The sequence below is a fragment of the Mytilus galloprovincialis genome, chromosome 10 (genome assembly GCF_965363235.1).
Source record: "Mytilus galloprovincialis chromosome 10, xbMytGall1.hap1.1, whole genome shotgun sequence".
Taxonomy (NCBI): Eukaryota; Metazoa; Mollusca; class Bivalvia; order Mytilida; family Mytilidae; genus Mytilus; species Mytilus galloprovincialis.
The window spans coordinates 75,106,907-75,121,573 of NC_134847.1; the positions used below are offsets into that span (position 1 = coordinate 75,106,907).

Genomic DNA, 14,667 nt, shown 5'->3' on the forward strand with positions numbered 1-14,667 from the left:
GTTGACAATCGATCAAATATAATTTGATTATATACTACAAGTATCGAGCACTTGAAATAAAAAAAAATAAAAAGTTTGTGAACCAGCATCACTTACGAAAAGATGGCAGAACTTCCACTCTGAATCTTTGACATCTTTTTGGCAATGGTAGCCATCCTTCTAGAACTTCGACCGCTCTCGGACGACTCTGAAGAAGCTGACATTGTCAACACTACACTAAATCGTCAACAAAAAACCGCAGTAACAATCACCACCCTGATCATTTTGTTTTTGCTACTAACATCAGTCGTGCCACCATTATTAAGATAAACATAGTCTATTAAGTTATTACACGAAAGCTGGTGCTATTGAGATTTTATTTACTTAGAACCTATCGGGATTAAGTTACTACAATTAAGAAATCAATAGATCATTTGGAATTTAAAACACTTTATTTGGGAAACATCGATACTTCATTAAGGTTCATTCAAGTTTTGTCAGTATTGTTGATTCATTCTGTTCAGTAAATATATTGTTATATAAACGTTTAGAGGTTTGCACCGCCTGGCTCTAAATCATTGAAAAACGGGTTTGGAGTTACTTTCCTTGTTTCAATACTCCAGAGTGGATCCAAATGGTTTGATTAGAAAAGGAGATCTATTTTGGATTTAATCTATTTGAGCATAATGCCATCATCGAACCCGGCATAACACTACGTATATATGTATATAAAGCAAATTTACAGATCTAACATTATTAGGTTGATGTTTAGACGAGTTGTATGTACAGAATGTACACAACCATGTATCACCATCACTGCTGGTGATCCGATGGATAAATCTGTTGTAGAGTTGTCACTGCTGGACACTGGTTCAGATGTACTTATAAATATAATTATTTCTGTGACTGTATCTTACATTAATTTGTGGGATCCTTTACTATAGATAATTTAGCTGTTCTGTAAAAAATAGCATCTTCATGTCATATATATCATTTACTGTACTACGACGCTAATCTGACATGTAAAGGTAACAACCGGCCACCGAAAGCTTCATTTTTATGAAGCCAAGGTGGTCGTGTGGTCTAGCGCGCCGGTTATTGTGCAGGCGATTTGGTGTCACGATATCTCAGTAGCATGGGTTCGAATCCCGGCGAGGAAAGAACAAAAAAATTGCAAAAGCAAATTTACAAATCTAACATTGTTGGGTTGATGTTTAGACGAGTAACTATAAAAATGATGTATTATGATTGCTTATGAGGCAATTCTCCACAAGAGACCAAATGATCGTCAAAAAATAAACAATTCTAGATCACCGTACGACCTTTAACAATGAGTAAAATCCCGGTCTTTGTCAATAGCATATTATTAATATCAATATTGTTATATAAGAGATTACTTGTACATAAACTTACGTCTGGTCAATACCTTCTTTCTATCTCTTTAATCAGTCGTATTATATTTTGGCGCTCAGTCATTTGCATTTTATACTTGACGTTTATCATTCTTCCTCAATTAATATGTAATAAAATGCGTTTTATATTAAATATTTGAACACCATTATCATGCAAATTAAAGAATACAACTTTAATCGTTTAATTAATCTAGGCAAAGAATACCAGCTCTCAAGTATTGTTTTCAAATGGGTTCAGAGTGCCAGGCTTTATAGTGAATGTGTCAAAGAAACGATTACCCTACCAAAGAGTAAACACAGCCGTAGGCAAACAATATTGTTTCAACACAGCTGGCAAATCCCGCACCCGGTGGCGGACTCCATTTGGCCCCTACGAACAGTTAAAAATTGACGTCACACTAAACTCTGAACATTTAAATGATCTAAAATAATCAAGTGAAAAAAACAAGACTAACAAAGACCAGAGGTTCCTGACTTTGGACAGGAGCAAACTTACGGGGTCAAACGGGGTTTAGCCAATGTAGAATAAACAAACACACAGCAATACGCACAGTAAACCTCAGTCCGAGTCCGATGTCAGAACAGGTAACAATACAGACATTAACAAAGAACAACTAGCAGTGTTTGGGTCAGTCAAACAAATGAAACAATTTGTAACATATAGAATAATACATGGCAAAATCCGTATCGCATGCTGTATCATCACGACAAACGTTGACGTCATTCGAATTGTGACGTCATGCCAGGTATGCGACACGGGATTGCTATGCGATACGGGGTATTCGATACGGGTTTAGCCATGCGATACGGGGTATGCGATACAGGGTAGGTGATACAGACTGGAAAAAAGAACCTTTATTAGATATACAAAATTGCTGTATTTTGTACTAAACATATGATAAAAGTTGTTCTTTATTCAGCAGTATTTTTAGCGAGTATTATATTTTATATACTCAAATGATTTTAAAAGTATACTTTAGCAGTTGATCTCAATAGAAAAAGGTTCAACACTTTACAAGGAGTTACGGTCAATAAACTTGTATGCTATAGTTTTTCCATTCACATAATCAAACTTTAATGAAATATAACCGTTGAAATGCATATTAAAAAAATGGTTTATAAATGGAAATATAAAATGATAAACATGATTTTATTCATTAATATTCACATTATCCTCATGAAATCAAAATGCTATTCAGCACTACGCATTGCTGTTAAAGACACTCTTTTCAGGACAACTGTTATTAAAACTTGTAAAAGGACTTCAACTTGAACCTAGACGCATATTTATGCTAGCATTATTTGGGGAATTAACAGAAACAATCAAATGTTTTATAGTTTAGAAATTGTCATACGTTATCTGTGCAAAACTTATATAGGTGTCACAAACTTTCACAAATCCATGTGTCGTAATCTGCTTAAAGTACAATTAGTAAAATTGAACTTAGTGTCATTTTGAGATGGAAGATTAAGCTTAATAACAAGTTTATATATATATATATATAATGAATTATATCAGAAAAAATCATAGTCCGCAGTAAACGATATTCGTAATATCGCAAAAACGAATCATTGTCGCCATTCAAACTCTTATAAGATGATGGCCGACTGGATTCTGCCAGGACAAAAAATAAAACCCAGTAGCTCGTGATTAGGAATGTACACGTTTTTTGTACATAAATATGAAGTACTAAATTCGAAATGCTGCAAAAAGTTTGCATTCTATTATATATACAATATAAGATTTTTATAATACTACAAGTACCATTAAACCATTGCATGTTATGTTACTATTTATGGGTAATGTTCGCAGTATAATATAATCCCAAATTAATAATCAAAGCCTTGTGTTTGATTCCTCATAAACCGAAGAATTAATAGAGACATAAAAAACGTAAACTTACAAGACTGAAGATCGTCTCCTCCCTGTGTCCGGTTTTAACACGCTTCCCCTCCTAAGTGCACCCCGGGAGCCCGGGGTCTCCCCTCCAACAATGGATCCTTTTCTCATTGACTGACAGATACGGAGTACAAACTAGTACGTTGACTTCTGATCAGAAAGTTTTAAACGTTTAATCCTCTTTTCTTAGTTTGAAAACGTTCAACGGATTTGTTGTATATAGGTTGGAGCCACCGGCCAAATTATTTTATAATTCTAAATCATATTCATAACACTTGATTAAATGATTTATATAAAATCCTTCTTTGGTCAACTTGATCATGTTTAAGGCAAGGACATCCCAAATCACATACATGGTGGCCTTGTATACATAATAGTCTTATGACGGAGATTGGTTAGGGCAATCAGTAATCTTCTTTTCGTGTAAACGAACAAAATCCTTTCATTTAAAGATTCCAGGAATAGAAAGAACAAACGAAATAAAAACGATGATAAATCGAGATAAGGATTTCTGTCTTTTAAATAATCAAAGAATTTCCTGCTTTGGAGATTTGTAAATATAACTAATTTTTGAAAAGAATATGACGGACGTTATTAATTGAAAATGAAGTAATACGTGGATTAATCAATCATTTTTCCTCAAAGTATATTACGCTTTGCTTGCGTGTTCATTTACAAGAACAGACAATCTCTGTATTGACTCTCTAATTCAAATCTTTTGTGACATTGCGTGCACTTGTTAATTTCAATTTCGTTTATTACAAATTCATCGAGATATAAGAGAAATCTGTCCGTTTCGTAGAGATCATCAATAGATAAGAGTACCGTCCCATGACCACATTCGTGTAAATCATTCATTATATAATGGTTAATCGATGCATTATCAAGGTGCGAATCGTCGTTTTGTTTTCTCGCTTATCAGTAACACTCAAAGTCTGCAGAGACCGACTGGCTTCTTTTATAACACGCATATGGTAATTTTGTAAGGACTTGTTGGACCTTGTACTGATATGCATAAAACTACTTTTAGTTCAGATTTGTCCCAAACAGACGGAATTTTCTAAATGTCCTACTATAAATAAATACTACGAATGTATATCTAAACTTGGCTTTATGCATATCGGCCTTGTCCGGGATCTTGAATTTGGCTTCCTATAACATTGTTCACAGATTTCTGCATACCCTTGGGCATGTTATTTTTTTTTTTATAAAATTCAATTCACGAAGATTTATGTAATTGTTTTATTAGCTTAAATCTACTTGATTGTAAATTCTTATAATATAATCGGAACAATTCTATAATATGCACATCAAACATCAAAATGATCTTAAGAACCAGTTTTTTTTTTATATTATAATGCTGTTAAAAAATATAACTTGCTTAACTATAAGTTTGTTTGACTGAAGGTTAAGTTACACAGTTACAGCAAATGGAAAATGTAACGAATTAAAAGGATTTTAAATACAACTTCTTCATGTTATACTCAACTTAGAAATAATAAGAACATTGTAGTTATCTTTTTTACTATTTGAAACATATTCTGAATGAATATTGTTATAACAGATATATATTAGTATAGAATTTTCAATGTACGTAAAATTGATGAAAATTTTCCTTACATCATTTCTAAGTAACATATTCCATACATATGTTCTTAAACAAATATGTTCAACAGTGCTAGATTTTCCATGAACCTAATATAAACTAATCAATTTGGTATCGAATTTGTTTTTGATGTAATTCGTGCACATGTATTTCATTACTATGAAAACTTGCGATACTAAATTATGCATTTCATCAACAGTTTAATATTGTATGTGTTTTTACACAACAATTCTACTTTTGAATGGCGAATCATCGGCACCGAAAACAAATTCCGTAACCACATCATGATCGTTCATCAATGTTTTGAATCAAGCAGCTGCAACCCAAATCTTTCAGTCTGGCATCTATACTCAGATTTTTTTTATAATGTTTTCAAGAATTTGTACAGTCATATTCCTAAAGCTAATTTAAATATTAATAAATGGAAAGCAAGGTAGATGCTCTATAACTAAAACACTACTAGTAAAAGCCAGTAACGATACATTTCGCAAATTGATCTAAGAAAGATAATTCTATTTCAATAAAGTGAATTCATAAGCTAATCTAAACATATAAAATACAGCAATGTTTTTTCCCCCTAATTTTCTGGAACATGGTTTATTAGTGGGGGCTCATGTTCTTCAAGAAACTGCTGAAATTATATTTATTTTCTTGACTTTGTGATACTAAAATGTATATAAGAATCTACTTTTTAAATATATGTACACTCACAGATTCATTTTGGAAACGCTGTAATATAAAATCCATTGTAGTTTGACCTAGGCAATCAAAGAAAAACTATATAACTGGGAAAACACATGTCAAATATGCAAGTTTTGTATCGATATAACAATAATGAAACCTTTCTTTGGTAATATAATAGATATATTTTACAGTGGAAACTTTTTTTTCGATCAATAAAAAGACCTATTGAAAGTGTAAGGTATACTTACAATTTAGATTTGACCAAAAGACCCGCCAGTTTTCCAAATTGTTTTGGTGTTTCTGCTCCATCATCGCTACCTCTTCCTCTACTTAAGATACTGGCCATAGAAACATTGGACGATGCCCTGGGTACTTGGTCATCTTTCTCATCTATTTTCTGTGGTACACTAAAAAAAGAATTATTTCACAAAAAGATAAATTTGCCCTAAGAATTAGGATCAACTTTGGACGAAAAACCTTATATGGCCAATTTATAAGAATCAGTTTATCCCCTGCGTTTTGGAATGGGTGGTATATAGTGATGTAGTGTTCGTCCGTTTGTTCGCGAGAATTAACAAGTAAATATGCTTTTCATTAAATCCAGTCCGTATCTTTGTCCATTTTGTATGTTTAGGGTAGCACTCCACAGTTTAAAGAAAATAAAATTAAAATTAAACCAAAAAATGTTTTATCATATTCTATTCCTGTCTTTCTAATACATTATGATTAATCAAACTGTTTGTGTCATACATGTGGCATATGTATGTAATCAGTATCTACCATAAAATTGAATTCTAAAAGTTAAAATGGTGTGTAAACAGGCATCAAGGAATCAAAATTGATAATATATAAAATAAGAGCATGTCTAAAACTTTGTTGAAACTTGTTCTGTTGAGAATAATATTGAAACACAATTGTCTTAAATAATATAACTGTCTATCAGTACAAATCTATATTAAAGCTTATGCCATATGTCCAAGTCAAATATTTAAAAGTCATACAGTTTATACTTGTTTGGGTTATTCACCCGTCCATTGTTATAGTAATTATAGGGAACACATTTTATTTGATGTTTTATTGATAAAAAAGGTAATAAAACAGGACTTTATTGAACTTTTAGAGTAGACGATAAGAACAGAAAGGAAACATATAACGAGAAAAGAATTGTAATTTAATCACAATTTCATAATCAAATAATATAGTTTGAATAGAACCATTTTTTTTTTTTAAATTAGAGAATGTACATTGAATTGAACTTTAAAATCAAATTTTATATCATATTTTATATCAAATTATAATAATTAATATGCTTCTTGCTCTTTCTCCGACAATACAACTTTATAGTCGATTAATAAAAGACTTAGTCGAAAATATATTTTTAATGTCGAATATACACATGCATGTTCTTGATGAAGGCTTTTTTAGAAGAAAATCTTAAATTCTCAATCTACTTCCTCAGTACTAGTAGGAAATAAAAACATTTGTTACACCTGCTTATAAAAAAAATCTCTATTTTCCATTGGTGTGCTTACTTGATGTATCGTTAAATTTGTTGAAATATTTGTCACTGGATATTTATCTATCAAAATTGATCCTTTGTGTTTCAGTTATTACAATGCCATTTGTCTGGATGTTTAATAAAACATGGACAAGTAACATCAGTTTTTAATATTGTTTCATCTATACATAATTTTTATTCCTATATATATATATATACAGTTCCAATGTTATTTGATTTATGTGAATCTTTGAAATTGAAATTGTTCGCCCCTTTACTCACTCGAAACGCCTCCTTTTTCAATCGAAACTTTAAGACTCAGTTTTTATAGTATACAAACAAGAAGAAAAATATGAAAATAAATACAGTGGTTATTAACATGAGATTATGTTCCTATATAAGACCAGATTTTATTTAGATTATCGCGTATTAACATATTTCACATTTTACAGTTAATTAAATTGTTATGATGACATAACTTTATAATAGAAGATTATGTACAATTTTAAAGGTGCCCAGTTTATTACCAAAAATATAAAGTCATAGCTGATCTATATAAATGAGTTTAAAGGATTTCCACAAACAGGTGTAAAGACCGAGGATCGAGATATTGTAAAATATATATCATAAAACAAATTGCAGGAGGGGGTTCTAATTTGTAAAAATAAAAGGAAGTTGTGGGGTGTACAACAAGAACCGAACAACAAACTGAATACGCAAATAACTGTACAGGTCTAGAAAAGACTTAAACTATTATGTTACTAAATAATCAAGTAGATTTCCGATAAATTCACTCGTTCACAATCAGTATATTAAAATCTCAAAGACAGTTTCGAGTCCAGAAGGGAATCTGTCTCAACTACTGATTCATAGGGTTAAATAATTGGTTGACGGTTACTTGCTTAACGTCCAGTGGTTTGATGGATTTCGAACATTTTTGCAGTAATACAACTTTTAAGAGATGTCTTTGTTAAACTTAAGTACGTAGCAGTTCCTGTTTGAAAATAAGAAATACTGTGTGTAACAATGACCGTAAGTTAAAATAAAAACAAACATGCATTGGTTTTTAGTGGCTTTGAACTAGCTGTCCGTAACTGCGAGAACTCTCATATCTGTACGTAGTGTCGGTTTGTTGTTGGAATGGAAAATGTCCCGGTCACGTCCATGTGTTTTTGTTATATGTATTTCTATATTTGTATCTCTGATGAGTTTAGCCGTCTTTTTAACTATTTTTTATAGTTTGTTCTTATGATGAACTGTTACACCATTGTCCCAGGTATGGGACGATTGGGATCCCGCTAACATGTTTAACCCTGCCATATTCTGTATGTATGTGCCTGTCCCAAGTCAGGAGCCTGTAATTTAGTGGCTGCCGTTTGTTGCTGTGTAACATATTTGTTCTTCAGTCATTTTATGTACATTTATTAGGCTGTTAGTATTCTCGTTTGAATTGTTTTACATTTGTAATTTATTTGCCTTTTATAGCTGTCTTTGAGGTATGGGCTTTGCTCATTGTTAAAGTCCATACGGTGACCAATATCTGTTAATAAAATATTGTGGTCTCTTGTAGATAGTTGTCTCGTATGCAATCATACACACTGTAAACGTCATCAAATGAAATGTGGATACTGTTTCGTCATCTGTTGTGCTAATGTTACTTTTTTGGGTATTCTATTATATCTTTGATTGTATACCATTGTTTTATAACTGACTAATCATTTATTTATATAATTCGAATAACACCGCCATACAGACGAATGACGGTAATACGTCTGCTACAGTAATTAGTCAATGGTTGTCCCTCTCAAGTAATTATCACATAATAAGTCAAACCCCGTCAAACAGACGACTTGCAGTAATAAGCCTGCTACAGTGGTGGACTTCAAAACATATTACAGCTTGCTACTGTAATATGTCGATTGTTGTCCAATTATAATAATTATCAAATAAGTTGTCAAACACCGTAATCCAGGCGACTGTCGGTAATACGACTGCTACAGTAATTTGTCGATTGTTGTCCCATTCAAGTAATTATCATATTATTATTCAAACATCGTCATACAGGCGACTGTCGGTAATACGACTACTATACTATATTCTATTGCGGCCTGCAACAGTAATTTGTAGATTGTTCCTTTTACGTAAATATCACCTAAGATCTCTGACCCGTCTCTCGTGTTCATTCAGAAATTTCTGTCATCTCTGTAGAATTTGTCAAGCATTTTGTGTTACAACCTGCTTTAATGTAGTTTCAGATAAGATGTTTTATTTTTCCATTAAATGGGCCTGACAAGGAGCATGATACAATATAAGGCATTAACAGACAATATCAAAAAGAAACAACAATAGTTTATGCCTGTATCATGGTATATAATTTGGACAATTGTGCGATGAGGTCGTGCAAGTTCAATAGATTATTTTCATATTTTAATTGACTTATTTGTTTCTGCATAGAATAATCAAAATGATTCCAAGGGGGTCGATTCGGACTTTGAACGTACGCCCTTCGTTAACAAGTATAAAAAGTACGATATTTCCAAGTAGGTTCACAATTTTCAAGTAGATCCATTGATTAAATATTCGTTGATTATAGTGGTGACCTTGCGTGAAAATTCATGATTTATTTCAAACCAATTTTCCATCATCAAATATACTTTACTCTTTAAACGCCATTTAATGGTTTCAATTAATAATAATGGACAATAAAACTGACACTTCGTTAATAGCGAAAACTTTCAATTGTATGTTATATTTCCTTTGCCTATCTTTAAAAGTCATGGCAAATATTTGTATACGAGATTAACTATTTCATTTAGTCTTCTGTTGCTTTGCTACATAACACATATTAATGTCGCATTCTGTTTTATGTGCGTTTAAACGTTGAAATAGAATAAAAACCCATCCGTATAAATTACCTTTTGATAGATTTGTGGTTAAATGCCTCATATGCATGTCTACAAAACTTTTTTTCTGCAAATGGGATAATGAGTAGAAAGAATGCAATTTTCATTGGTTTCTTTATACCTAAACGTTAAAATGCCTATACATTTCCAAGTTAACGACCTTCTTTGTATAAATTTTAATTAGCGGACAAAGAAAACGCGATATCTTAACGAAGTCTTTTTTTCCTTCTTTTTTTTTTAATTGTAGGAACGAGGCAGGTTTTAACAGAATGTATGTAATCTTCCAAAAACTTAACCCATTCCAATACGCCCAAAACGTATTATAGTCCAGGATATTAAAAATTGGATTAAGCAGGGACCGTTTTTTTTAACTTTAATTGTTATATCAAATAATAAAAATATAAACAACAACGGATGCCTCTTGGTCCATATGAGATTTAAGGCCAGTAAGAACGTGTCATAACTTTTAAAGTACAAAGAAAATGTGTTCCTTAATACATTTCCTATTAGATTCTGAATAATTAATCACAGAAAAAGGTATTGCACTGGGGTGACACGATACATATTAACACAAATCAATAGAAAAACGAATGAAATAATACGTAGTGACCATAGTTTAAATTAGAGTTCATATGTATCTTTATAGAATGGAATAAAAAAAACTAATAAAGAATGGTAGACAACTAGTTAACAAGAACAGAAAAGCCAAAAACAATAAACAAGTTTTAACATAAGAATTTGGAACTGATAATTTTACCTCTAAATAACAAGAAATATATTTAGCTGGATTTGGCAAATCATTGATATGGTTATATTTATAAATTAACTGTTTACAAAATTTAGAATTTTTGAAATGGTAAGGCTTTTCTACCTCAGGAATAGATTACCTTAGCTAGATGAGGCAAAACTTTTAGAAATTTTGGTCCTCAATGCTCTTCAACTTCGTACTTTATTTGGCCTTTTTAACTTTTTTGGATTCGAGCGTCACTGATAAGTCTTTTGTAGACGAAACGCGCGTTTGGCGTATATACAAAATTTAGTCCTGGTATCTATGATGAGTTCATATATATAAAAAAATGTACGAGAGAAATCCACCATCATTACTTAGTAGTTTCTGATTTTAGAAATATAATTGCCTTTTCAAATGATATTAAACTGTCTTACCTTTTTCTCATAGCAGACCCAAGTAATTTCTTCAAAGACATTTTGCTGGTAGTTGTTATATCTTTCAGAATATATCCAAATGTGTTATATCTTTCAGAATATATCCAAACGTGTGATAGTCGCAATACACCACAGACAACCACAAAGTCGATTATTAAAATGTGTATTTCGTTAGAATCATGGTCTTATCCAACAATCAAAAACATTTACTTTTCTTTCACACTGTCTTCTTCATGATCTGTTCCGAAGAAATAACACTCGAAAATATTTGCTTAAGAACTTACAATATTTCCAATTGATCCAAGGTTTTAATTGGAAGCCAGATTTAAATAAGCCCTGGGCTTTAAATCAGTAGTATGCGTAACAGTTGTTCACGAAATAATCGTTTTATCTTCACACTGATTTGACAAAACTATTATGAAAAGGGTGGTGATTATATGTTTTTGAAAGAAAAGTTTTTCATTTTTTTTTAAATGAACAAATCATTGAAACTCAATCTGTGATCGTCTATCACTTTTGAAGCTTAAAAAAAAGTACACGGGATTTTTGGCGAAATTCAATATGAATAAAAAGAGATGTGGAAAAAGAATAGAAAAGAATAAAATATTTTTATTTCACAAATTACAGGGCGAATAAATGGCATAAAAACAGTTACAATTGATTGTTATAAATGATAATTACAACATAAAACATCACAGTGTATAACTCAGTGTACACATATGTTTAATATATTAGCATCGGTCAAAACTCAGAGCCATCAACCATATAAATTCGTCATTAAGACAGCAGCGACCAAAATAGATTATATATATAGGGTAACACAATTTTTAAGGGAGACGGTTTGCAAAAGGTTTTCCAAACAGGTTTCTGATCGTTTCTATACATAGGATTAGTTGGATACCAGCGGTCAAGCTATACGGACGCAGTGCAGTAACAGTGATATTCGTTGTATTTTGTACAGAACATTTATTGGAATACCGTTTTTTTTTTTTTTTTTTATCTTTTTGGAAAGTTATATATAAACCGTCGCAAAGCTTAACTTAATTTTGTTAAATATATCCAGTGAGTTTACCACGAATTCACTAGTATAACAGGAACGACGAAAAACCGTAATACTTGAAACACATTCATGTATATTGTCATAAAATAGAAGGTTCCAATTGGAAATAAAAATTCCAATGGAATAAGGATATAGAACATTTGCTCAAACGGAAATATATGTTTTTACATTGTTTATCTCAAAGTATATCTCAAAGTCTTACTTCTGGTAAGCGGAAAATATATACATGATGACAATTAGGGGGAAAACGTTATTCAAGTAGAGTGGAAAAGATGACACTGCTAACGGGTTCTCTCCCGAAACCGAACATGTATATTGTGAGAAATGTCTCGTCTGCTTTACTCAACAACTGATTGTATGTTGAAAGTCTTAAAGATGGAGGTTTCACTACAAGCATCACATAAACATAACATTTTAAAAATCCATTACAATGAGGTCAAGGTCAAAATAAATCCTGTCAGATGGACATATACACATTACAATTAATTCGTACACCAAATACAGTTGACCGATTTTATATAGTAATTCAAACAGATTAAAACACAAAAACTCAACATTGGCCAATGAACAATGAAAATAAAGCCAAGGTCAGATTATACCTGCAAAACATACATCCGTATATCGTCAGATTATCGGAATTCCAATGGGGACTAACTGTGCACCACTTATTGCGGACCTGTTTTTGTATTGTTATGAGTTACAATTTATGACAAAAATAAGCAAAGACCCATCGAAACAACATCTGATAAACAAATTTAATAATACTTTTAGATATTTGGATGATATTTTGGCTCTCAATAATGACGACTTCAGTATGTATATTAATGAAATTTATCCTGTTGAACTTACTTTAAATAAAGCTAATACTAACAATGACCACTGCCCTTTTCTCGATCTTGATATATATATCACTAATGGAAAGCTGAATACTAAAATTTATGATAAAAGGGATGATTTTTCATTTCCTATCGTTAATTATCCGTTTTTAGATGGTGACGTTCCCTTGTCACCATCTTACGGTGTTTATATATCTCAACTTGTACGATTCGCTCGTGTATGTAACAATGTTTTAGATTTTAACGAGAGAAATTTATGTATTACTGAAAAATTATTACACCAGGGTTTTCGATATCACAAACTAGTCAAAACATTTACTAAATTTTATCATCGGTATAAAGACATCATTCGTAAATATAGCTCAACATGCAGACTTCTAATACGTTCAGGTATTTCACATCCAATTTTTTATGGAAATATTCTTTATAAAGCACAAAGGTGTCAGTATTCACCTCAGAAACTTACAAAACCTTTGAATAGACTTATTAAGAAAGGATATAATTACGATACTGTTGTCAAGTCATTAAAGATTGCATATTTTGGCGTTAATATTGAGTCACTGATAAGGTCTTTGCATCGGAACTAAACACATTTATTCTAAAAACAGTTATTGGCATGACACGGGTTATGTTCTTCTCATATATGTTATGATGGTATGATACTAAACCCCTAACGGGAAGGATTGTGCCTGATGTTCATATGATGAAATCATAATCTTTCAGTCAGTTTAATTGAAGTCTGGAGCTGGCATGTCAGTTAACTGCTAGTAGTCTGTTGTTATTTATGTATTATTGTCATTTTGTTTATTTTCTTTGGTTACATCTTCTGACATCAGACTCGGACTTCTCTTGAACTGAATTTTAATGTGCGTATTGTTATGCGTTTACTTTTCTACATTAGTTAGAGGTATAGGGGGAGGGTTGAGATCTCACAAACATGTTTAACCCCGCCGCATTTTTGCGCCTGTCCCAAGTCAGGAGCCTCTGGCCTTTGTTAGTCTTGTATTATTTTAATTTTAGTTTCTTGTGTACAATTTGGAAATTAGTATGGCGTTCATTATCACTGGACTAGTATATATTTGTTTAGGGGCCAGCTGAGGGACGCCTCCGGGTGCGGGAATTTCTCGCTAAATTGAAGACCTGTTGGTGACCCTCTGCTGTTGTTTTTTATTTGGTCGGGTTGTTGTCTCTTTGACACATTCCCCATTTCCATTCTCAATTTTATTTACACTTACAATCATTACATATACCATGATAGTTTATTGTTGACATGTTGCTTGTAGTATTTGAAAACAGACCTGCCGCACAGACATATACGTCTAGCAAATACCCCTTAAAATGATAAAGCTGACCTCGTGCTGTTAGTATTTGAAATACTCTAACAAAAGACACGAATTTGATATGTCCAATTGACCTTGAAAATTAGGGCAGTGGTCAGATGAAACCCGTCAGACTGATTTGTTCACCTCATAATCATTCCACACACCACATATAGTAGACCAACTTCTTAAAGTAGAAATGGATATAATCACGTAAATTGATCATGAACTTTATCAACCATGAAATGGGGTCGAGGTCGAGGTTATATTACTTATAATATGTGAGAAATACAAATGACAAAGAAA

At 32.0% G+C, this 14,667-nt stretch overlaps 1 protein-coding gene across 1 annotated transcript in view; it reads right to left on the minus strand.

Annotated features, from left to right (window-relative positions):
* LOC143048385 (androglobin-like) overlaps nt 1-11,387 on the minus strand; it is an 87,235-nt gene extending 75,848 nt beyond the window's left edge. The window contains exons 1-3 of the mRNA XM_076222057.1: nt 11,147-11,387; nt 5,830-5,988; nt 5,609-5,626 (exon numbers count right to left, since the gene is read on the minus strand). Coding sequence (XP_076078172.1) covers nt 5,609-5,626; nt 5,830-5,988; nt 11,147-11,187 — 218 coding nt within the window. The 5' untranslated portion in view covers nt 11,188-11,387. The remainder of the gene's footprint in view (nt 1-5,608; nt 5,627-5,829; nt 5,989-11,146) is intronic.
* Nucleotides 11,388-14,667: the final 3,280 nt, after the last annotated feature.